The sequence below is a fragment of the Hypanus sabinus genome, chromosome 2 (genome assembly GCF_030144855.1).
Source record: "Hypanus sabinus isolate sHypSab1 chromosome 2, sHypSab1.hap1, whole genome shotgun sequence".
Lineage (NCBI taxonomy): Eukaryota > Metazoa > Chordata > Chondrichthyes > Myliobatiformes > Dasyatidae > Hypanus > Hypanus sabinus.
Window position 1 is genome coordinate 175,305,980 of NC_082707.1, and position 25,839 is coordinate 175,331,818.

Genomic DNA, 25,839 nt, shown 5'->3' on the forward strand with positions numbered 1-25,839 from the left:
CTTTCTAGTCTATGGTTTGGACTGATGGTGCTTAACAAGCTCCCTGCATAAATATTGGCATCCATGATAGTTCTATGTAGCTGATTTTTAAAGCGAGGCTCATTGTGGAACTCGCTTTGACCTTTTCAAAACAGATCAATCACACTGCATTACTGATTATGTGATAAGGAACTTATATGCTTTGCTGCAAAGGCAGAATGCAGTTTTACTATGGATCTGTGGAAACAAGAAACTTTATGACAGCAAAAGGAAAACAAATCTAGGCTCATCCACTTTGGTGTATACGTGAAGGATGTATTACATGAGTAAATGTCATTAATGGTGACTATGTGGAAGGTTGCTTCAAAGATTTCCATTCCTTGCTGCTAAATGACTGTATTGCAACGTTTTCCATAAGGAGAGTAATACAAACATTTAATTGGCATTGTTTGTCATGGAACCAAATTAATGGCATCACACAGTGTGGCAAATTGCTGCTCCAGGCTCTGTATCTACGACCTTTGTGGCGATTTATCCCGCTGTGTGAAGCTGAGGCTGTGGGCCTACTCTGGCTGCTCCATAGGCTCCGTCTATGGACTCAATTTCATTCTGAATGTTGTTGCTTGTTTTTATTGTTTACATGATTTGTGCTTTTTCTCTCTCTCTGTGTCTGTGCATTGCGTGTTGGTCTTTTATTACATTGGGTTCTTTTGGGCCTCTTGTTTTGTGGCTCCCTGTAAGAAGACAAATCGCAAGGTTGTATAATTTATATATACTTTTATAATAAATGTTACTTTGAACTTTGAAATGAAGCCACTTGACTCAATACATCCATGTTAACAGATAGAGAGCAATCTAGACTAATTACACTTCCAATGCCTCTGGTGTTGGGCATCGAATGGGTTTCCAGATCTGGTTTAAACCTTTCAGGGCACAAATTCCAGTCCTAGCTCATTCTGTTGAAAATCTTTTCCTCCTCTATAATCAATCCAATCACCCTTCACCGGAAATCTATGCATATTACTTTCCTTCCTCTCTGCTATCTACCTCTTTAAACGTATTTGTGATCTTATATTGGATCGGAATTGGAATTGGTTTATCATTGACATATGATACAGTGAAAACCTTATCTCGCACACTATGTAGACAGGTCATGTGATTACACAGTGCATTGAGGCAGAACAAGGCAAAACAATAACAAAGCAGAATAAAATGTTGCAGTTACGGAGAAAATGCAATAAACACAACAAGATAGATTGTGAAGTCGACGATCTATTTATCCATAAGACATAGGTACAGAATTAGGCTCTTCAGCCTATTGAGTCTGTTCCACCATTCCATCATGGCTGATTTATTATACTCTCAACCCCTTTCCCTGTAACCTTTGATGCCCTGATTAATCAAGAACCTATCAACCTCCACCTTGAATATATCCAGTGACTTGGCCTACACAGCTGTCAGTGGCAATGAATTACACAGATCCACCAGCCTTTGGCTTAAGAAATACTTACCCATCTTTGTTCTAAATGGATGTCCCTCAAATTTGAGGATGTATCTCTGCTATTAGACTCCCCCCCCACTATAGGAAACATGCTCTCCACATCCACTCTGTCTAGGTCTTTCAATATTTGGTAGTGTTCAATGAGATACCCCCCCCCCCCCCATTCTTCGGTGAAATGTCCTTTATTTGCCCAAAGCTATGAAATGCTCCTTGTTTGTTAACCTTTTCATTCCTGGGAAAATTCTCATGTACCTCCTCAGGACCCTCTCCAATGTCAGCACATCTTTTCTTAGATAAGTGGCTTTGAACTGCTCAGAGTACTCCAAATGTAGTCTGACAAATACCTCATAAAGCCTCAGCATTATATCCTTGCTTTTTTATTCTAGTTCTCATGAAATGGATGCTAACATCCCCTTTGCCTTTCTTACCACCAACTCAATCTGCAAGTTAACCTTTAAGGAATCCTTCATGAAGACTCCCAAGTTCCTCTGCACCTCTGATTTTTCAATTTTCTCCTCATTTAGAAAATAGTTTATGTCTTTTTTCCTTCTACCAAAGTGCATAACCATACACTTCCCTGCACTACATTCCATCTGCCACTTCTATACCCATTCTTCCAATCTGTCCAAATCCTTCTGCTGACTCCCTGCATCCTTAACACCACCTGGCCCTCCACCTATCTTCATAGCGTCTGCAAATTTGGCCTCAAAGCCATTAATTCCATCATCTAAATCATTGACATATAAAGTTAAAAGAAGAGGTCCCAAAACTCTGTTGGAACAGCACTAGCCACTGGCAGCCAACTGGAAAAGCCCCCCTTTTTTGCCACTCTTAGCCTTCAGTCAGTCAGCCAATCTTCTGTCCATGCTAGTATCTTTCCTGTAATACCATGGGCTCTTACCTTCTTAAGCAGCTTTGTGTGCAGCACCTTGTCAAAGGTCACCTGAACATCCAAATAAACAACATCCACTGACTCTCCTTCATCTACCCTGTCTGTTACTTCCTCAAAGAATTCCATCAGATTTGTCAGACATCATTTCCCCTTTAGAAAACCATGCTGACTTTGTATCTAAGTACCCCAAAACCTCATCCTCAATAATAGACTCCAACATCTTTCCAATCACTAAAGTCAGGCTAGCTGGGCTATAATTTCCTTCCTTCTGGCTCATTTGCTTCTTATCATACTAGGGAACCATTCAATGGTTTACATCATTGGGATCAAAGCTGTGCTTAAGTGTGGTGGCACATACTTTTAGGCTTTTGTATCTTCTGCCCTATAGAAGAGGAAAGAGAATGTGTGGGATGGGTGGACTATGCTGGCTGTTTTATTGAGGCATCACAAAGTTTAGATAGAGTCCATGGAGGGGAGGGTGGTTTCCATTATATGTTGTGCTGTATCCACAAAATCCCTGCAGTTTTTTGTAGTTACATACAGAGTAGTTGACATACATCCAAATAGCAACACACACACAAAATGCTGGAGGAACTCAGCAATGGAAGAGAATGAATAGTCAATGTTTTGGCCCAAAACATCAACCGTTTACTCTTTTCCATAGATGCTGCCTGGCCTGCTGAGTTCCTCCAGCATTTTGTATGTGTCACTTGGATTTCCAGCATCTGCAGACTTTCTCGTCTTTGTGCTAATACATCTAGATAGGATGCCTTCTATGGTGCATCAATAGAAATTGGTAAGGGTCAACGGGGGCATGCCAAATTTCTTTAGCCTCCTAAAAAAAAGTGTAGGGATTTATTGGGGAGCCATCTTGGCTGTGGCATCTATTTGGTTGGACCAGGACAGGCTGCTTGCATTAAATCTCCTCTCTGCCTCCTCTGATCTTAACAATCCCAACCTTGCTGCTCTTTCCTTATAACTACTCCTGTCATGAGTTTTCTTGGAAACCTCCTCTACACCCACTCGTATATTCTTATAGATTGATAACTAAAACACTTGTCAAGCTTTAATGCAGCTTTACTGTGACCAACAAGGCAAAGGATTGAGAGCTGGGATGTAAAATTAACCAAATATTTTGGCCATTAAGGACAAATGGATGGCCCACATGCCCGCTATCTGTGCAGCAAGTTTCCTGGTTATATTATTCTTTGTTGGAGCTCTTCTTCCTTGTTAAACTATTTTTCACCTTGCCCTGCAACTTTCAACTAACGCTGAGGAAAGTCCCAAACCTCTGTTAAAGGCATACGTTATAGTCTCAGGCCTTTTCCACTCAGGCACTTGGTGTCAGACATGTTCTACATGGTGTTTACCTATACCATGCATGGCATTTCATCATTCCATGACACAGACACACAAAAACCTGGAAGTTCATGAATTCTGATGAAATTGCAATGTGTGCTGCATGATAGTACCCCTTCAAACGTTCGAATTTCCAGGTCACTGTTTTCACTTTTAGGTTGAATAAAACAAGATGTTAAACATAATCACCAAGAAATTGAAGACAGGATTAGGAAAGGAAACTTTTTCCCAAGAGGTCTAGAATACAAGAGCTGGGATGTGATGCTGAGGCTTTATAAGGCACTGCTGAGGCCTCACCTTGAGTATTGGGAACAGTTTTGGCCTCCTCATCCAAGAACCGTCCTCTACGCACTGTCCTTTCGCATCTGGAGAAGAAGGATGCTTATGTGAGAATGCTGTTCTTGCACTACAGTTCAGCATTCAATGCCATAATTCCCTCCAGGCTCGACAAGAAGCTGAGAGACCTCGGCCTTCACCCTGCCTTGTGTAGCTGGATCCTGGACTTCTTGTCAGATCGATGGCAGGTGGTAAGAGTGGGATCCCTCACCTCTGCCCGTCTGACCTTCAACATAGGTGCCCCTCAGGGCTGTGTCCTAAGTCCCTCCTTTACTCTTGGTATACCTATGACTGTCGCCACTCATGGCTCCAATCAGCTAATTAAATTTGCTGACGACACTAGAAGAATTTATCACCCTGACTCAGTGGTGTCAAGAAAACAACCTCTCCCTCAATGTTGCAAAAACAATGCAGCTGGTTGTAGATTACAGGAGAAATAGAGACAGGCTAACCCCTATAGATATCAATGGATCTGGGGTTGAGAGGGTGAACAGCTTTAAATTCCTTGGCATAAACATCACCAAGGATTTCACATGGTTTGTACATGCCGGCTGTATGGTGGAAAAGGCACAACAGCACCTCTTTTACCTCTGATGGTTGAAGAAATTTGGTATGGCCCTCCAACTTATAACAACTTCCTATAGGGGCATGATTGAGAGCATCCTGACTGGCTGCATCACTGCCTGGTATGGGAACTGTACTTCCCTCAATTGCAGGACTCTACCGAGAGTGATGCGGACAGCCCAGTGCATCTATAGATGTGATCTTGCCTCTATTCAGGACATTTATAAAGACAGGTGTGTAAAAAGGGCCTGAAGGATCATGGGAGACTGAGCCACCCCAAACACAAACTGTTCCAGCTGCTGCCACCTGGGAAACTTACTGCAGCATAAAAGCCAGGACCGATGAGCTCCAGGACAGTTTCTTCCACTGGGCTTCGTAATTCATGTTGACACAACTGTATTTCTATGTTATATTGACTATCCTGTTGTACATATTTATTACAAATTACTGTCATTGCACATTCAAACGGAGACCTAGCGTAAAGATTTGTACTCCTCACGTATATGAAGGATTTAAGTAATAAAGTTAATTCAATTCAATTCAAATGATGTGCTGGCATTGGGGAGGGTTCAGAGGAGGTTCACAAGGATGATTCTGGGAATGAAAGGGTTATCATACAAGGAACGTTTGATGGCTCTGGGTCAGTCCTCTCTGGAATTCAGAAAGATGAAGGGGATCTCATTGAAATCTTTCAAATGCTGAAAGGCCTAGACAGAGTAGATGTGGAAAGGATATTTCCTGTGGTAGGGGAGTCTACGACATGAGGGCACAGCCTCAGGATAGAGAGGCGCCCATTTAGAACAGAGATGCGGAGAAATTTCTTCAGCCCGAGGGTGGTGAATTTGTGGAATTTATTACCATAGGTGACTGTGGAGGCCAGGTCGTTGGGTGCACCTAAGGCAGAGCTTGATAGGTTCTTGATTGGACATGGCATCAAAGGTTAAGGGGAGAGGGCTGGGGGGTGGAGCTCAGGAGGGAGAAAAGGATCAGCCATGATTGAATGGCGGATCAAACTCGATGGGCCAAATGGCCTAATTCTGCTCCTATATCTTATGGTCTTTTCCTGGAGTGGTGAGAATGTGAAGAATATGACAGAGATGGAATACCTCCTGTCTTAATATCGTGGCCACTAAGTCTACTGTATGTTTGTGGTCTTCAGCTACAGCAGCCCAACCATTTCAAAGTTCAATGTGTTGTTCCTTCAGAGAAGCTCTTCTGCACACCACTGTTCTAACACTTGGTTATCTGAGTTACCGTCACCTTCCTGTCAGCTTGAACTGGATTTCTTCATTCCCTTCTGACTTCTCTCATGAACTTTTGCCCACAGAACTGTCGCTCAAAGGATTTTTGTTTTGTTTCTTGCACCATTGAGATTGTAAACTCTTGAGATTGTTATGAATGAAAGCCACAGGAGATCAGCAGTTTCTGAGATACTCAAACCACCCTGTCTGGCACTAACAATCATTCTCTGGTCAAAGTCACTTAGATCACATTTCTTCTCCATTCTGATGTTTGGTCTGAACAACAAAAGAACTTCTTGACCATATCTGCATGCTTTTTTGCATTGAGTTGCTGCTATATGGTTGGCTTATTAGATATATGCATTAATAAGCAGGAGCACCCATTAAAATGGCCACTAAGTTTATATACGTAGAGGATTCTGCTAAGAAATAATGTGAAAATGACGGAAACATTTATCAGGTCAGGCAGCATTCATGAGAGAGAAAAAGAACCAACATTTTGGATCAAAGACCCTTTGCAGAAACTGAAAATGTGAGAAAATATGAACATTTTAGATAATAGAGTGCTGGAGAGATTGAAGAAAATTCCTGTGACAGGGTTGTCCAGGTAACAACAACTTTGGGACACAATAAAAAAAGAAACAAGTATCTAAATACATTTATAGTGAAATATTCAGCCACATGTGTGGACAGGTTAAAAAAAACAACAAAAAGAATTAGGAACAGAGGTAGGCCCTCAAGTCCCTCATATCCACCTCCATCACTGAATAACATCATCTGATCTGATTGTAACTTCAGCTCTCCATGCCCATTTACCAGTGGTAACCTTCACTTTCTTTCTAATCAATAACCTCTCAACCCCTGCCTTAACAGAGACTACTTCCACAACACTTTGAGGAACTAAGTGTTAACTAACTTAGTCTCACAACCTACTGAGGAAACAAAAATTCACCTCACCTCTCCACTTAATGTGTTTTAAAAACAATTCTCACTCTTCTAAACTCTAACTGATGGAAATATAGCCTGTGCAATGCTCCCCACTAAAACAACTTGACTATTTTAGGTAATAATCTAGTAAATCCTCTTTAAACCTCTTCCGATGCATTAACCTTCTTCCTAAAATTTGAAAACCAATACTCTACACTGTATGTGTGGGCTTATCAGTGCCTGAAATAACTGATAAATCACCTCCATAATTTTGTATTCAATTCTTTGAGTAATATGTGATAACTTTCCATCAACTTCCCTCATTACATATTAGATATTTCCATATCATTCACCAATACAGCCAGCAGGTGTATCTAGAACTTTGCAAACTCTCTATTAATCATATTATGCCTTTTCCTGTTTCCTACCAAAACTGTCAATTTCACACTTTTCCGACAGTTTGCTTCATTTGTCAGATCTATGCATGCTCACATAACATATGTATATCTCTTTACAGCAGGGGTTCCAAAACTTTTTAATGCCATGGACCAATACCATTAAGCAAGGGGTCCATGGCCCCCTGCTTCATAGCCTCTCATGTCTTCTTCAGAACTTTTAAGCCTTGATACACCTTCTCTTCCAGAATAATGACATTTTAAGATCACTCCCAAAAGTAGATTATATAATAATAACTTTAAGATGGGAAGTTATATAGGATTTTGAGATGAAAACTCAATCATTCATATACAGTAAATTATTTATTGATCACAACTACTATAGCCTGCATTAGTTAATCTCCTGTGGCTGTGAAATTTAGCTGCTTCCGTGTTTTGACCTTTGCATGGCACAGTTGATGTATGGTCTACTAACATCTGAACAATTTTATAAGTTGTAAATGGTAGCCAAGGCTAATTAGAAGTCAGTGATTTTTGGGATCCAGGTGAGTAAAGACAGGATAAACTTGGTTTATTTCTTCTAATATTTTTCTGCAAAATGTACAATTTGTTTATCTCCAATAATAAATCCCTTAATAAGTCGAAGGAAGTAGTTTTATGAGTATACCAGTGCAAAGAAGTGTGAGGAAGAATGCTCTTCTCTTAAGTCTTACTGTCTCTTTAAAGCATGAAATTGTAAATGATCTCTAGCCTTGAAATGAATGGCCAGTATATTTACAGGTCTGAATGTTGCTTTCACTTATGAGTAAATCAACTCCATAATCACACAATATGGCTACAGTTCTGAATGAAATAAAAAATTTTGCCTTGTAGACTGCTCTATCCAATAGATTCAGAATATTAGCAAATCTGCTATTGCATCACTATAAAGGAATTGAATAAAGATGGAATTGTCCATGCCCTACCAGAAGATTATACATAGGCTACCAGTTTATTGAGGCAACCAATTTTTATTTTCTGTGCTTGAATGTGGTTTTGCATTTCACTTCTAATCTTTATGAGAATGATATACAAAATGTCATTTATTCCTTTTGGTACTTACATTTTCAAAACCGTGTGAATGATGTACCAAATAAGAGGTAAATTTCTAGCTACTTAACTGCACTGCAAGATTCCTGATTGATTAAAGTAAGGAAATTTTTGAGGTGGGGCCTGGTTCTTTTGGAAACAACTTGTCCTCATTATATTTACATGCTAAAATCAATTAGCTACCTGCAGCATTCATATAAATTGCCTAGAAAGATTCTTCAGCTTCCATTATAGCTTCTGCCATAGTTGGTTTCAGTACAATACACATAATCTTTATCAAGGCCTTTAGAGAAACTCCAACCCTTTGCTAGACTAAACTAATCAACCCCAGGGGCAATCACTCACCACTGTTGGCAGGAAGCCCTGAAGCTGAGGGATGAGTTATTAGAAGAACTGCAAGGACGCCAGAGCAGTGAGCTTAATTGGAGGCAGCCCTGCGCTCTGGAGACATGAAGAAATCATCTTTCTTCTGGCAGATCTAATACACATGGAAACTTCTGCACTTAGCAAATCCTGAGATCCTTCAGGGCATAAGCTGAGGCTGCTACTGTGGTAAAGCCGCCACTGCAACAATACCTGCTCCTAGAGCCTTCAACAACAGGGAGAGTCAGAGAATGCCTGTTGTGATAGAGCTCACAGACACTGGAAGTAGACCTGTTTTCAAATCTCATGATGTGAATTACTCCTCTCTTACGATGCAGTCTGCCATACATTTACTGCCAAGAGAAAGTGTGGCAGAAGTTAGACATTTGTCACCAGAGGTACTGTAAATATACAATGCCATCAATGGCTGGTCATATTCATCTCCGCATCTTCAGTTAAAATCAATGGATTTTCTGTTTTAAGTCATTGTAAAACTGTAAGAACTTAAGACTCTTTTATTAAGAGGTAACCCAGTGCTGCAGCTGGCTCAGCCGTTACCTCAATGTGTCCAAGACCTGGGTTCAATCCGGACTTTGTGTGCTACCTGTGGGAAGTTGGTCTCCTTGTGACCTTGTGTGAGGGTGCTCCCAAAGACATGAAAACATAGAAAACCTACAGCACAGTACAGGCCCTTTGGCCCACAATGCTGTGCTGAACACGTACGTGTAGGTTGGTAGTTTAATCGGCCACTGCAAAGTACCCCAAGAGTGTAGATGGAAAGGCAGAATTTGGAGGGAGATTGAAGAATGAATGGACAATGGAATTAAGGTAGGTCCAGTGTAAAAACAGGTGGCTGATGGTAGTATGGACTAGGTGGGCTGATTGGCCTGCTTCCAAACAGCCTTATGACTAAGTATAAGACATCATCATGACCTTCTCCACCTAGTTATATATTCCAAGGACAGCATGACACCGCAGCAGTTAGTGCCATTGCCACTCAGCTCTGGGAACCCGAGTTCGAATGATCTGCCCATGGGTAGTCTGGGTGGTGTTTACACGTCCTCCACTGGGCGTTCTAGTTCTCTCCAAAACATGCTGTGCTAGGTTAGTTGGTTGCTATAGACAATCTCTCAGTGAAGATAAGCAGCAAAGGAATTTAAGTGGAGTTAGTGGGACTGATGAGGTCGCTCTGCTGGGAGCTGGCATGGTCCTGAGGGCCACAAGACCACTTTCTGTGTTGTAATAAATAAGATTTGCTGTTAATGTTTAAGAATAACTGTGACTTTGGAAGAATGCATGAACTTTTGAACAAGGCTCTTAAACATATTTTCCCTGCTTACCAGATACTTGGGAAAGCTCCTCCCCTCCCAAAGAGCACTGGCCAATGTGCTGCCTGTCCTCATACTCTCTTGACTCTGGGGCAAAGAGAACTAAGATGAAACAAGAAGAGCAAGAACCCCAGTCATTTTGTGTAACTCACTGGAGACTCCGAATCATTTTGGGACATCTCCCAGGCATGGAACTGGGAGAGGAAACATGGAAATTGCCAGTACCGCAGCAAGGCTTAAGAGGTTAGGCAGCACAGAGGCAGGGATTGAAACCTTTAGCGCAATGTAATTGATAACACACTTTTACAGTTTTCAATCTCTAATTGATAAAAGAATTAAACAAAAATCTCACATTAGAGCTGGTTGTTTATTTTGATATTGAACACATGTAAAGGAAATATTTTGGAGATTAGGACCGTTGTATATTGGGAAAGACTGGTCTTTTTAATGACAATCCCTCATCTGAATGGCATTGGGGAGAAGTCAGCATGACACAAATGTGAAGTGGCAGCTCAGAGTTTGGACAGGAAGGCAACTCTACTGTGCAAAAAAGGTGGAAGCCAAGTGTTAAAAATGGAAAGAAGCAAACTAGGATTGGCCCAGAGCAACTGACAACAGTTGCTGAGTATTCTGTGGGGCCAGAGTGCTTCTGTCTATTTTGCTGAGTTGTCGTTGGACAGTTATCAAAAAAAAATCTTGCACCAGTTTATCACTTGTTCAGAATGGCAAGTCAAAATAAAAACCAGCCAGATTAAGTGTTTGTATGCACTTTGTTCCTCTACCAATTCAGTACTTGTAATAAAGTTTGTAATTATACAATTCCAAAACGAATGAAAATTGCCAATCTTTAATTGTCTGTCAATTGAAATATTACCTGAATAGTTTTAACAATTCATTCTCTACTTTTCATAGTTATACAACACAGATACTGAGCCTTCAATGTACAATCCCACATTATTTTCAATGCATCATGCACCCCCACCGATTATATCATTAGAGCAATTTACAGTGGCTAATTAATCTACCAACCTGCAACTCTTCCAAATGGAAGAGCTAACCGGCATAAGCAAAGGAAATCCCACACATTCACGGGAGTATGTGCAAAATCCACCTATTGACTCCAGTTACTGGAAGGGTGAGGCATGCTACCACAAATACATTATTTGCAATATAACCTGTGTGCCTGATCAGTGAATTAAAAATGCACATTATAATTAGAAGATGTGTAAAGTGGTTGGCGCATCATAATATTCTATTTTAGAAAGTTGTCAATCACATTTTAGAATTTCATTTCTACCTGTCCTATTTACTGGAAATTAGATACTGTCAGCTTGGAGACTACCAAGATGGAATATGAGGTGTTGTTGCTCTGTCCTGCGCGTGGCCTCATTGTGGCAGAAGAGGACGCTGTGGGCAGATGTGTCAGTATGGGAATGGCATGTGGAATTGAAAGAGTTGGCTATGGGAGATCCTGGCTGTTGGGGCATATTGAAAGAAGATGCTCGTTGAGGTGGTCCTTCAACCTGTGTCGGGTGTCACTGGAAGCACCAGATGCAGTAAATGATCCCGGTAGGTGAAGCACTGCTTAGGGCTCTGAGTGTTGGTGAGGGAGGAGATGTAGAGGCAGGAGTAAAACTTCACATGTTTGCAGAAATAAGTGCCAGGAGGGAGAAAGGTGAGGAGAGACAAGTGGACAAGGGAGAGAGTAACCCTTGCAGAAAGCAGAGTCGTGGAGCCTGATGGTAGGATCCCTTTGGGGATGTGGGCTTGTGGGGTGGTAAATGAAGACAAGAGGGACTTTATCGCTGTTATATTGGGGTGGAGAGCATGGGGTGAGGGTTGACGTGCATGAAATGGACGAGATGCAGGTGACAACATCATGGAAAACAAGTAGTGATAAAAGCCAGCTTATTGTTTATCAGTGTAATGACACTAAACCGGTTCTCTCTGAGATTCCTTTGTTTATTTTTACAAATGCTGAGATTGATTTGTAAAATGGTCAACCATCTCAAAAGCTTTCGGGATGGCTGTTGGTAGGAATGGATTACATAGGCAGGGGATATGGGATTCCAAACAGCAAGTCCATGAGATCCCCCCCCCCCCCTCCCACACGCACTGGACCTCAAACACAAGTTTGGGTTTCTTGGATTTGACATATTCGCCACCTGTTCCGGCTGAGCGACAGGCTTGGATTCCAGGAAGGGATCTACAGCAGACAATCTGACACAGGCTGGTGCAGACTTTCCATAGCTCACAGGCAGAGCTGGAGGCATTTATGTAAGATTACTAGAAAATGGAATTGGCTATGTGATTTAAATGTAACATTTGACATTCAGTGAGATAAAGACTGATCTTCTACCACAAATTCACTTTCACATGCTACCCCTCAGTTCCCTTGATATCCAAGAACTTATTAATCTCTTGCATATACTTTTCCTTTGTGGTGAATAATTCCAAGGAGTCACAATACTTTGAGATGAAGAAATTTCTCCTAATCTGAGACATTTACCCCAAGTAAGGGACACCAGCCACACTCTCTCCAATCAGGGTAATCATTCTTAGCTTCTTCCCAAACCAGTTGCTGGGTTTCTTGAAGTCCTGAGATATCAAGCCAGTTGTTGTTAATAATGCAAACAGACTAAATTGGAGACCACATATATTATTAAAATATTTTAATTATCAATGCAGTTTTGGGAACTGACTGATTACCCCTCATTGAGGTTAGGTTTATACACAAAATGTAACATCTCATCTAACCTCAGCCCATCAGCTTATCATTTTATGACTCTGAAGCCCAAAATCATTCTGCAACAGACGGAAAGAATATTTTCACCTGACTTGCCAGGAAGCAGACATGTAACTGAGTTGTGACAGTTTCCAACTAACTATCAGAATATTTTTGTTACTGGAAGATCAGAGGAAGAGAGGCATTTATTCACAGATCCAAGGCTGAGTCTGGTGCTTTTCTGGAGAATGAAGGAAGCTATTGTGCTGCTAAGTACAATATTCCAACAATATTTTGTATAATTGAAAATTTTAAAGGCACCAGACTCTTCAGCTGACATTTCCATCAGCTCTAAAACAAATTCTAATGGCAATTTATTGTTTTCTATCAGCCACTACTGCATTGCTTGCAAAGTAACAGCAAGTTGTGATGTGCATGAAAAGCTAGCAAGGAACAACTTCTTCCTCTGTGCATTAAACTCCTGCAGTTTATCCTGAAACGCCCCTCAGCAGAATCTAAACATACCTAAGTGTCAGCCACTACAAAAGAATTGGCTTATTCAATCTAAGTAATTAAAATATCAGAGCGATCACATATTCATAGCTTTGGATTCAACCTGATTCTACAGTGATTTAATAATTCTCCCTGTCAGTGGCTGAATATTTAAGTACAACACTGAGACAAACTATTTGATTCAATCCCTGCGTGGTGTTCTGTTCGCTTAAGATCACAGCAGTAGCCTCACACGTCACCCCCAATACGCCAGTGGTGAGTGAAGCTTTACAACTGCTGCATACCCAGCAGCAGCAGGTATGACCCACTGTCTGATGCAGCACAGAGAAAGCTGCTCTGCCAGAGCTCTAGCTCATCTCAACTATCCACAAACCCACCTGGATTTATACATCTGTAGGGATGGGTCAAATATGCTCTCTATAGCTGGGGCTTCCAACTCAAATGAAAATACCACAAGGCTTCCGATGACAACAAAGTTATAAGACCATACGCTACAGGAGCAAAATTAGGCCATTTGGCCCATCAAGTCTGCTCCGCCATTTCATCATGGCTGACCCATGTCCCTCTCAGCTCCAATCTCCTGCCTTCTCTCCATTATCCTTTCATGCCCTGAAGACAAATTATATGTCACCTTGCTCTGAAAGGAGGTCTTTTGTTGTCATGTTAACAAACGAGAAAGGAAGCTATTATGACGATAATTGCTGGCCATGCAAAAGTTCAGTCAACCAGCCAATAATCTGACCCAAGTTCTGAATTCATACACAGGTTCAAAAACATTCATGAACTGCAATAAATTAAAACAAAGGACAATACAAAATGTATAAATATAAAGTTCATTGAGTATAGAGTTTAGAAAAATAAGTTCAAATCATTTCAGGATATAAACAAAGGTCATATAACAGTATAGACAAACCAGATTATATGTCAAAACTATCATTTAAAATATCTTTGGTATAATAAGGGTGAACACAAAACACGAATACATGCTCAATGTACCATCACCAAGAAGTTAGTGCAGTATAGATGTTTTAGCTATCCATATACCTCACACTGGTTTGATTACGTCTATGTTTATACAACTTAAAAAGTTTATAAAGTTTCATGCCAAATCTACCATACAGTAAAACAGACTTGAAATCAAAGTATATAACTTGCAATGGCTAATTAAACCTTCCCTTTAAATTAGTACCCCTCAAGAGTAAGCTACAAAACATTAACTAAGAAATTCCTAGATATCGAAAAGACACTACTTTTCTTCATGTGCAGTCAGATAAGGAGGTGACACAGTGATACACATCACTTCACACCCCAATAATTATTTTAAGAATCATGAAAATGTTTTTTGCAAGAACCGTTTAGAATAAGAGTTAAAAAAAAGTATAAATAATGCACTGTCTCATACCTTACATGTTCAAAGGTCAGCAGTTCAAAAGATGATGTGAAAAGAGGTGACTAGGATTTAAGGTAAATCAGACCAAATTATTTTACTAGCTGGTATGTTGATGCTGGAGTACACAAACCCAATATTTACTATAGAAGAAGAACTGTGGAGTATCTTTTTTTCCAAGACTCCTCCTTAAACTATCTGCAAAACAGTTGTTTTTGGAAAGGATTTTTAAAAAATAATTGATGCTTTGATCGAGGTTTTAAATTTTAAAACAAATCTTAAGGTGAGCATCATTAAAATCTTTGTTCAAACCTCCTGCTGACATTGTCATTTGCTCTGGGAAACTTTATGCTCATATAAAAATATGCTTATCCAAATAATATGGAGATTGTCTCAACATACAGGCAGGCTTCACATATCAAAAAAAGTCATACTTGGCTACAATTCAATTCTGTTTGGAGAACAATAGTTTTTTTTCCCCCTCTTTTTTCAATGAGTTAGACAGGTTTTCAGATGCCTAACATTCTTGAAATAAATTTTAAACCGAAGAGGCACTGAATGCAAGAAGGCATATTAAGATATTGAACATACTTGCATATATGAAGAGTTACAGAATTTCCATTTCACAAACAGAAAATATGTGTTTACACTTTTTAAAAACGTCATAAGGCACACAGGATCAGGGAGAGGTTCAAGTAATCGAAAAACATGAGTGTCTGTACCAACAATCCGATTTCTTAGATTTTAAAAACAGCAACAAATTTTGGCAAGTTAAATTTGCAAGAAACAGGTATGCATACTAAAAGGTATGATTATAATTGAACTTAGTACCATGGCTGTTGAATTTTTGAAGTGGGATTAGATTGCCTGGTAGAAATTGATAATAAAGTGTTTCTCTGAATGATAGTTAGGTTGCAAAGTAACAGCATTTCAAACAGTTGAAAAGGACTTCATTAAACGTGCTGACCAAAGCTAAAGGTGTTCACTTCAAGATTATTGTTACTGTATATACCTACAGTATTATTTTGCTGATATAGAAATGTTATATTTACATTTTGTTGGCTGTTAACATAACTGGCAGGAGCTTCTTAGAAGACCAAAGTGTTACGAATCAACAAAGAGTGATATCTTGACCTATCTTGGTGGTTCTGTGACTATTTTAATTTCAGACAGGAAAACTGCAATGCTGTAGCACTTAATGATTGGGGAAGATCATATAAACCATGAAAACATAACCACATTGTGTGCATAATCTGAAATCTTGATTAATGACAACCTAACAGTTTAAGCTCCCTGTATAATCAAAGACAAATGTTTGAAATTTTTAAAAATTGGCTTAAAATGCAACGGAATCCAATATATAGTGGCCATTTTATAAGGTACACCTGCTAGTTAATGCAAATATCTACTCAGCCAACCGTGTGGCTGCAACTCAATGCAGAAATGAAATGTTCAAGAGGTTCAGTGTTGTTCAGACCAAACATCAGAATGAGGAAGAAGTGTGAACTAAGTAACTTTAACCGTGGTTAATGCCTGATGGGGTGGTTTGAGTACCTCCAAAACTTCTGCTCTCCTGGGATTTTCACATCTGACAGTTTCTAGTTTACAGTTCTATGGGTGAAAATGCCTCATTAATTGAGGGAAGTAAGAGGGGAATGGTCAGGCTGGTTCAAACTGACAGGAAGGTGTCAGTAACTCAGATAACCACACGTCACAGCAGTGGTGTGCAGAAGATTTTAGTGTACCTAACAGGTGTGGCTAATAAATCGGCCACTGATTATATGCTGGTAGCGAGCAGGAATCAACTGAAATTAAGTGGGAATTTTGGTGTCGGTTATGCATTACATCAATGAAACAGAATAGTACTGTACTTCAACAAAAGAGATAAAGGGGTACTTTGTAAAGCACAAAGATATTAAAGTCTTTTTACTTTTAATTTTGATATTGATTAACAGTATGACAGCTTTGAGTAATCCCAGTGACTATGTGAAAAGGGACTCAAATCAATGCACAGAAACACCACAAAACATGATATCCCTAGCCAAGATTCAAGTAGTTAATTGAACTAGTCACATGCACATAAAAGTTAATAAAAAATAAAGTTTCCTTGTAGTGCTTTTTTCATGGATTGTACCAATTTGAGATGTTCACTTTTACACCACATCCCATCTGCATTAGTATTTTGTGCAGGTTGGTGAACAGGAAAGGGAAACTTCCTGTCAATTGTCACAGTTTTTATTAGACTCCAGGATATTTAAAGATAAGTTTTTATACCGTTATGGTAGTTCTAGTTATAGTTCTAGTTTTGATATTGATTGTCAGTTAATAGTCATACTAAAAAATGTCAAAAATGTTTCCTATATGATTCTGGTACCGTCTTAAAAGAAGCTGTTTGAAAATATGCAGAGAATAAATTACATTTGAAGAGTATTTCTTTAAACATTTGTCTGAGGAGGGGCAAACTGCTTTTTTTCATTATATATGTGTCAGTTTGTGGACAGTGCATTGGAAATGCTGAAAATAGTGTTAACATTTGCTGATGGCTGGCTGATATCAAACCATGCATATAAAACAACTGATAGATTCAATAATAATAATAATAATAATAGACATGTGCTTTGAAAACAATAACCAAACCATATTCTTAAGTTCAACTGACTAGATGAGTTTTTTTGCCATCTTTATACTTCGTGAAAATAAATACCAACTTAAAACTAAGAATTCTCAAGACTCCAGTAAAAATGTGTAACAGTTATCTCAATCAATCTGTGAATTTTTAAAAAATTACGAAGCAGATAAAGTTTGCTACCAAAACCACTTCTGTATTAGGATGCCTTAAAATGCAAGGACGGAAACTACTGAAAAGTTTAATCTGCAAAAGCTAGCCGCATATGCATTGAGTGTTATAAATCACCGATATCTTCATCCATGGGAACATTTTGAAGTTTCGCTAGTTCTTTTTCTTCTGTTTCTAGTTCTTTGCAGACATTATTAACCACATCATTTATAACATATTTGGATTTAGAGTCCATCACTGTCAGATGGTTACTAGGTTTGTTCTCCAAGACGACCAAGTAGTTTTCTTTTACAGGGGGGTGAAGTACTGACACATGCCCACTACTGAATACATGTGCCTCCTCAGAGATGGGATTTCTGGGTTTATCTCGCATGTCAGAAGCTCCACTATTAGATTCTGTTACAGTCTCTTGGCTGGAGTGTGAGAGCAGATTGCAGTTCTGGAGTGTAGCATATTCATTGTTGGCCATTGACGCAGGAACTGCATTTGTTTCAGTAGATGGCAAATGCTGATCACAATTTAGAGATGCAGTTGTCGACAGTGGAAGACTCACTGTGAGGCTGAAGCTTAAGGTGTTTGATGTATTCAGTAGATTGGAGGAAGTCAAAGGCAGGCTGTGAGAAAGGCCTGTGTTTACCAGAGGCGATGATTGAGTTTGTAGTGCTGTAACAGCTTGATCCCCAGTCGAGGTATTAACATTCAATTGATTATTTCCACTCACAGACATCAATTGTGAAAAGATTAGGCCCCCATCCACTGTTTCTTGCTTGACTGGAGGTACAGCCTGTCCTGAATTAGGTAATGCACACATCACTGCATTTGGAGGGAGTGTGGCAGCCAAGAAAACCTTACCTTGCTGAAGACTGGCTGCAGTACTGCTTAGGAATGTTCCTCCCTCAGATGTATTTGTTATTAAAATGTTTCCTGTAAAACAGGATAAAGTGTAAATCATATTGAAGTGTACATGTAATAACAACCCACTGTAAAAACATATACACGAGGCACCCTATTTAAACTGTAAACATTGTACTGATTTATGAGAATGTACAATGTTGCTGCCACAGTTATTTCTATATTGTTAGTTTTTTCTCCTTAAACTGGACGCGGGAATAAAATGTTCATTTATACAAAATAACAGTAAAATGATTCAAACCATCCCCAGAAGCAAATTTAAGAAGTCTGGGTTACGATCAACTGAATGCAATTGCGTTGTTAAAAGCAGACACTTAACAGCTTGAAATCTATTGTTTATTTCATTCCACATCAAAAAGACATACTGTGATACACAGTAATTGTTAATTATGTTTTCCAACATTAGCACTGCCATTACTTCTGCAGGACTTAGCGAACTCGAAAACTACTGAAAACCCAAAGCCGGAAGAAAAACAAACAAACACAGTTTGAGGCTGTGTATTTAGTGGCCGTACTGTACCATAGTACCATAATACCATAGTCGCATCCCCCCTATCCCTCTCAATCATACTTGACAATTTTGTTTCCGTCAGGTTAAATCCCTGCTGTCAGAATTTTAGCACACACAAAGGCTATATTATAATGGGAAAATCCACTTTCATCAAATGCTACTGTCATCGATAGCATGTATTGCGCAGATAACACAAACATTTTTGTGAAAATGCTGCAAGTTAGTGTAGTGAACCTGGTCAGGTGTCAAATTATTGGTGGACGAGCAATTTGGACACAGGACCACAACTCCCTGAACTTCAGCATAGCTTTGGACAGGGATAGGAGCAATAGGAGCAGATGCTATGAGAAAGTATTTGATTAGGGGAGGGCACAACACCATGGGCCTAGGAGCCTGTACTGTGCTGTTCTATGTTCTATAAAACAAAAAATTGAAGTGTAACTTGCATTAGAAGCAATATGATACTGAAAATGAATGCAATTAAATAATCAAATAAAGTGCCATGATACTGTAACACTTTACAGTGCCTGCAATCAGAAGATTGGTGGTTCATTCCCGCTGCTGCTGGTAAGGAATTTGTACATTCTTCCCATGACTGCATTGTCTCCTTTGGGTGCTCCAATTTCCTCCCACGCTCCAAAGAAGCACAGATTAGTTAAAGAGTTAATAAGTTGGCACAAGAAGCATGGCAACTCTTGCGAGCTGCCCCCAGGGCATTCCAGACGATCCACGGTGTGACAGGTTAATGAACGGCGGCACAGTGGTAGAGCTGCTGCCCTTGCAGAGCCAGAGACCCTGGTTCAATCCTGACCAGCTGTGTCAAGTTTGCACATGCTCCTTGGACGTTGCCTCCCACTGCTCGTGTTTCATATTGGTGGACCATTGTATATTACCCCCAACGTACAGGGCGAGTGAAGGAATCTGGGAAAGTTGATGGGGATTTGGGAAGAATAAAGTAAAAGGCTTAATGTAACTTTGTGTAACTTAGCTTGATGGCTGGTGCTGAGACAATGTAGCCAAAAGGAAAATTTCTACATTGTATCTCCATGAAAACTCTCAGTGTGTGGCGCAGCAGTGCAGCGATTAGCACATCATTTTACAGCGGCAGCTACCAGGGTTCAATTCCTACCACTGTCTGTAAGGAGTTTGTACCTTTTCCCCATGACCATGTGTGGGTGATCCAGTTTCCTCCTACGGTTTACGCGGTTAATGGATCACATGGTTGTAATTATGTGGCTTGGAAGGGCTGTTTACTGTGCTGGAGCTCTAAATTAAAATTGAATTAAAGTGCAACAGAATTAAAAACTAAAATGATGGAATGAAATACAGTGTCTGTCTTTCAAGATCCCTCAAAACTTTTTAAGAGTCATCCTGGTCACTCAGTCAGGATATTGAGAATGGAGCAATTCTAAAAGACAATAATGAGGCTTCACTTGGAATATAGTACAGTTTTGGTCACCCTGCCATACAAAAGATGTTATTAAACAGGAAAGAGTGCAGAAAAAATTTAGGAAGATGTTGCTAGGGATTGAGTTTAGGGAGAGGTTGGATATAAGGTTTTTTTCCTTGGAGTGTCGGAAACTGAGAGGTACCAGGAACGATAGATCTTAAGAGATCCTGCACCACCTGAGAACTATTGCTAATTTATTAATCTAAACTTCCCAGCAGGCATTCACAGTACAACACAAAGCAAATTACTCAGCAAAAGGAAGATTGCACAGAGAACAAAACAATCTCTTCTTAGAGATACAGCAAAGTAACAGGACCTTCTGGCCCAACAAGCCTGCATCACCCAATCACACCCATGTGACAATTAACTTATTAACCCATGCGTCACAGAAGAGAGTCACAGAGAAGTATAGCACAGGAACAATCCTTTCAGCTCATCTCGTTCATGCTGAACTATTTAAACTGCCAACTACTATCAACCTGCACTGGGGCCACAGTCCTCTGTACCCCCACTCTCCATGTACCTATCCAAACTTCTCTTAAATGTTCAAATCGAGCTTGCATGCACCACTTGTGCTGGCAGCTTGTTCCATACTCTCGTAACCCTCTAAGTGAAGATGATTCCCCTTATGTTCCCCTTAAACTTTTCACCCTTCACCCTTAACCCATGACCTTTGGTTGGAGTCCCACCCAACCTCAATGGAAAAAGCCTGCATGCATTTACCCTCTCTATACCCCACATAATTTTTATACTTCTGTCAAATCTCCTCTCAATCTTCTACGTTTAAAGGGATAAAGTCCTAATAACTCAGTTCCTCCAGACCTGGCAACATCCTTGTAAATTTTCTCTGTACTCTCTCAACCTTACTTACATCTTTCCTGTAGGTTAAGTAGCTAAGAATGCACACAATACACCAAACTGGAACTCACCAAATGTCTTTCAACATTCTGTCTTCTGTACTCAATATTTTGATTTATGAAGGCCAATGTGCCAAAAGCTTTCTCTATGACCCTGTCTACCCGTGACACTACTTTCAACAAATTATGGACCTGTATTCCCAGATTCCTTTCTTCAGTCACACTCCTGTGCCCTACTGTTCACTGTGTAAGATGCTGTTTATTCCTACCAAAGCACAACACCCCGCCCTAGTCTCCCATTTTTCCAGCAGGTCCAGATCCCACTGCAAGCCTCACTGTCCACTACACCCCCAGTCTTGGTGCCATCTGCAAATTTGCTGATTCAGTTAACCAGTGATCATCTAGATCCCAGCACCGATCCCTGCAGCACTCCACTAGTCATGGGCCTCCAGTCAGAGAGGCAACCATCTCCTACAACTATCTGGCCCCTCCCACATTACCATTGTCTCATCCAATTTACTACCTGAATGTGGGAGAACATGCAAACTCCTTAAAGAGTGCAAATTATACCCGGGTCGCTAGTGCTATAAAGCATTACACTAACTGTTACACTACCATGCCACCTAATGCTTCAGGTAATGCTGTGGTAAACCGTTCTGGGAAATGTACCGCCAAATTTCTGATTGACATAAAACAACCCAGAACAGCTTCACTTTGACCTAGATTTGATAATTTGGCATTATCAAATTTCCTGGCTTATATACTCCCACTGCAATTTACTGACTATTGTCAAATGACACTTGAAACAGGCCCTTCTGGCCTAACTACCTGCAGTGCCCAGCAACCCACCTATTTAACCAACTAACCTAGTAACTGCCTTGTCGTTGGACGGTGGGAAGAAACCTCTGTGGTTAAGGGAAGGATCTACAAACTCCTTACAGAGGATGCTGGAATTGAACTCTTAACTCCAACGCCTTGAGGTGTAATAGTGTCGCATTAACCGCCACGTTACCATGGTGATGAAATGGAAAACCTGCCTGTAAATTTGTCCCTTTGTAATTGCATTCTGTCACTAATGGTGGGGCTGTAGCATCTTAGTTTGTCACCTCACTCTTTACTACTAGTATCAGCAGTAAATCGCAAAAATGTCACTCCATTCTTCAAGAAGCGGGTGGGTGTAGGCAAAAGACAGGCCAGTTGGCCTGACTTCAGTGGTTGGCAAGACACTAGATTCCATTGTTAAGAATTAGGTTTTGGGATACTTGGGGAATCTATTATTCAGGATGAGGTTTTAGGGTACTCTGAGGTGCACAATAAAACAGGCCAAAGTCAGTGCATGATTCGTTTAAGGGGAACTCTTGCCTGTCAAATCTTATGGAATTCTTTGAGGAGATAACAGACAGGATTGACAAAGGAAAGTCAGTTAATATTGTTTATATGAACTTTCAAAAGGCCTTTGATAAGGCACCACACGTGAGACTGTTAAACAAGGTAAAAGCCCATGGTTTTGCAGGAATGATACTAGCATGAACAGATTGGCTGACTGATAGAAGGCGAAGAATGGGAGTAAAGGGGGCTTTCTGGTAACTAGTGGTGTTCTGGGAGGGTCAGTTATTTTTCATGTTATATGTTAATGACCTGATGGCAATAAGTACTCCATTTTGAGTACTGTTGGCGGGTGGGGGAACCTACCTGGGGGTAGCAACAGCGGTTGTGCCTCTGGCATTGAGTCTGGCCCTGTAGCTCAGAAGGGGAGGGAACAGATGAGGATAGTAGCAGTAATTGGGGACGCACAGGCGATTCTGTGGATGTGAAAAGGAAAAACAGATGGTAGTTTGCCCCACCAGGTATCAGGGTCCATTATGTTTCTGAACTTGTCCACAGTATCCTGAAAAGGGAGGATGAGCAGCCAGAAGTCATGGTACATTTTGGTACCAATGACATAGGTAGAAGAAGGAAGGAGGTTGTGAAAAAAAGGATACAAGGAGTCAGGAAGGAAGCTGAGAAGCAGGAGCTCAAGGGTAGTAATCTTGGGATTAACCGTTTGTGCTATGCGTCAGTGAAGTTAAGTTTAAGGTGGTGGAAAAATGTGTGGCTGAAGAATTGGAGATAACTGGAACCTCTTCTGGGGCAGGTGTGACTGGGGTTGCACTTGAATCTGAGGGGGACCAATATTCTTGCAGGTCTGTTTACTATAGCTGTTGGGAGTGATTTAAACTAGTATGGCAGGGGGATGTGAACCGGTATGATAGAGCTGAGGAGGAGCCAGCGGGTTTACAAGCAGATGATGGGTGTTAACATGAATGCAAGGAAGGACAAGCCAATGATTGGCTACAGATGCAGACAGAGCAAAGAGTTAAGTTGTACCACAGAGGCAAAATCCATAAGGGCAAAGAGTGCAGGACTGAAGGTGCTGTATTTAAGTGTGCGTAGCATTCGGAATAAGATGTAGAGATTGGTCAGTAAGACGTTGTGAACATCACTGAGTTGGACAAATTCAGCTGCATTTAAACACGCATAGTATTTAGCATAAGGTGGATGGACTCTTGGTGCAATTAGAGATTGGTTGGTATGATGTTGTGGGCATCACTGAGTCGTGGCTGAAAGGCAGCCATAGTTGGGAGCTTAACATCAAAGGACATACTTTGTATCGAAAGGACGGCAGGAAGGCATAGCTGGTGATGTGGCACTGTAGGTAAGAGATGGAATTACATCTTTAGAAAGAGGTGACATTGGGTCAGAGAATATTGAGTCTTTGTGGGTGGAATTAAGAAACTGCAAGGGTAAAAAAAACATTATGGGAATCATATCTAGATCGCCAAATAGTAGCCAAGATGTGGGGTTGAGTTTGCAAAGTAAGCTGGAAAAGGCATATAATAAGAGTAATGTCACAATTGTAATGGGGGGACTTCAATATGCAAGGGGATTGGAAAAGTCAGGCTGGTGTCAGATAATTAGAGAGGGAATTTGTTGAATGCCTACAAGATGAATTTCTAGAGCAGCTTGTGCTTGAGCCTACTTGGGGAAGGACTATCTTAGCTTGGGTGTTGTGTAATAACCCAGATCTTATTAGGAGCTTAACGTAAAGGAACCCTTGGGAGGCAGTGATCATAATATGATTGAATTCATACTGCAATTTGAGAGGGAGAAGCACAAGTCTGAAGTATCAGTGTCGCAGTGGAATAAAGGGAATTACAGAAGCATGAGAGAGAAGCTTACCCAGGTGGATTGGAAGAGGACACTGGTGGGAATGACGGCAGAGCAGGGATGGCTGAAGTATCAGTGTCGCAATGGAATAAAGGGAATTACAGAGGCATGAGAGAGAAGCTTACCCAGGTGGATTGGAAGAGGACACTGGTGGGAATGACGGCAGAGCAGGGATGGCTGAAGTTGCTGGGAATAGTTCACAAGGTGCAGGATAGATATGACCCATAGAAGGAATGGTTCTCATATGGCGGGGGTAGGCAACCATGGCTGACAAGGGAAGTTAAGGACTGCATGAAAGCCAAGGAAAGGGCATATAAGGTAGCTAAAGTGAGTGGGAAGTCAGATAACTGGGAAGCTATTAAAATCCAACAAGAGGCGACTAGAAATCTATAAGAAAGGAAAAGATGAAATCGGAGGGCAAACTAGCCAATAACATAAAGTGGGATCTAGAAGTTTTTACAGTTATATAAAGAGTAAAAGGGAGCTGACAGTTGATATTGGACCACTGGAAAATGATGCTGGTGAGGTTGTAATGGGGGACAAAGAAATAGCAATTGAATTTAATGAGTACTTTGCATCAGTCTTCACTATGGAAGAAACCAGCAGTGTGCCAGAGCTCTGTGAGTGTCGGGGAGCAGGAGTGAGTTCCATTGCTATTACAAAGAAAAAAGTGCAAGGCAACTTAAAGGTTTTAAGGTGGATAAGTCACCTGAACAAGACAGACTATATCCCAGTGTTCTGAGAGAGGTTGCTGAAGAGATAATGGATGCATTGGTTATGATCTTTCAAGAATTACTTGATTCTGGCATGGTCCTGGAAGACTGAAAGATTGCAAAAAGGAATCTTCTAGAAAAAAAATGATAGGCCAGTTAGCCTAACTTCAGTGGTTGGGAGAGTGTTGAAGTCAATTATTAAGGATGAGGTTTTGGGTTAATTAGGTGCCGCCTGGCACGTAAATGCTGGCCCAGCGCCTCTGATCTGGGCCAACATTTAAATGCCAGGGCGGCACCTAATTAATTAGCTTGTTTATTTCGTCTTTTTTCTTTAAGATGTGCTGGATGCATTCCGGCTACCGCTGCATCCCTGCATGCTCCATGGCCTGGAGGTTGGGAACCAATGTGATAGAGGAATGGCTGACAGGCATAAGGCAGCAAGTGGGAATAAAGCGGGGCCTTTTCTGGTTGGCTGCAAGTGACTAATGGAATTGATGGCTTTGTGGCAACGTTTGCAGATGATAAAAAGATAGGTGGAGGGGTAGGTAGTGCTGAGGAAGCAATGCGATTGCAACAGGACTTACACAAATTGGAAGAAAGGGCAAAAAAGTGGCAGATGGAAAACTGCTGGGAAAATGTACGTTAATGCATTTTGGTGAAAGGAACAATAGTGTGGACTATTATCTAAATGGGGAGAAGGTTCAAACATCAGAGGTGCAGGGGTCTTCATGCAAGACTACCAGAATGTTAATTCACAGGTTGAGTTTGTGATAAAGAAGGCAAATACAATTTA

The 25,839-nt window shown here is 40.6% G+C and overlaps 1 protein-coding gene across 6 annotated transcripts in view; it reads right to left on the minus strand.

The window, feature by feature from the left end:
• six4a (SIX homeobox 4a) overlaps nucleotides 1-25,839 on the minus strand; it is a 54,528-nt gene that overhangs the window by 13,625 nt on the left and 15,064 nt on the right. For 4 of the 6 annotated variants that reach the window (XM_059959888.1, XM_059959917.1, XM_059959912.1 and 1 more), the window contains exon 4: nucleotides 14,030-18,320. In XM_059959888.1, coding sequence (XP_059815871.1) covers nucleotides 17,503-18,320 — 818 coding nt within the window. In that variant the 3' untranslated portion in view covers nucleotides 14,030-17,502. Of the gene's footprint in view, nucleotides 1-480; nucleotides 714-4,028; nucleotides 4,097-14,029; nucleotides 18,321-25,839 lie in introns of those variants that run through there. The other 2 variants (XM_059959900.1, XM_059959894.1) reach the window with 2 other exon arrangements.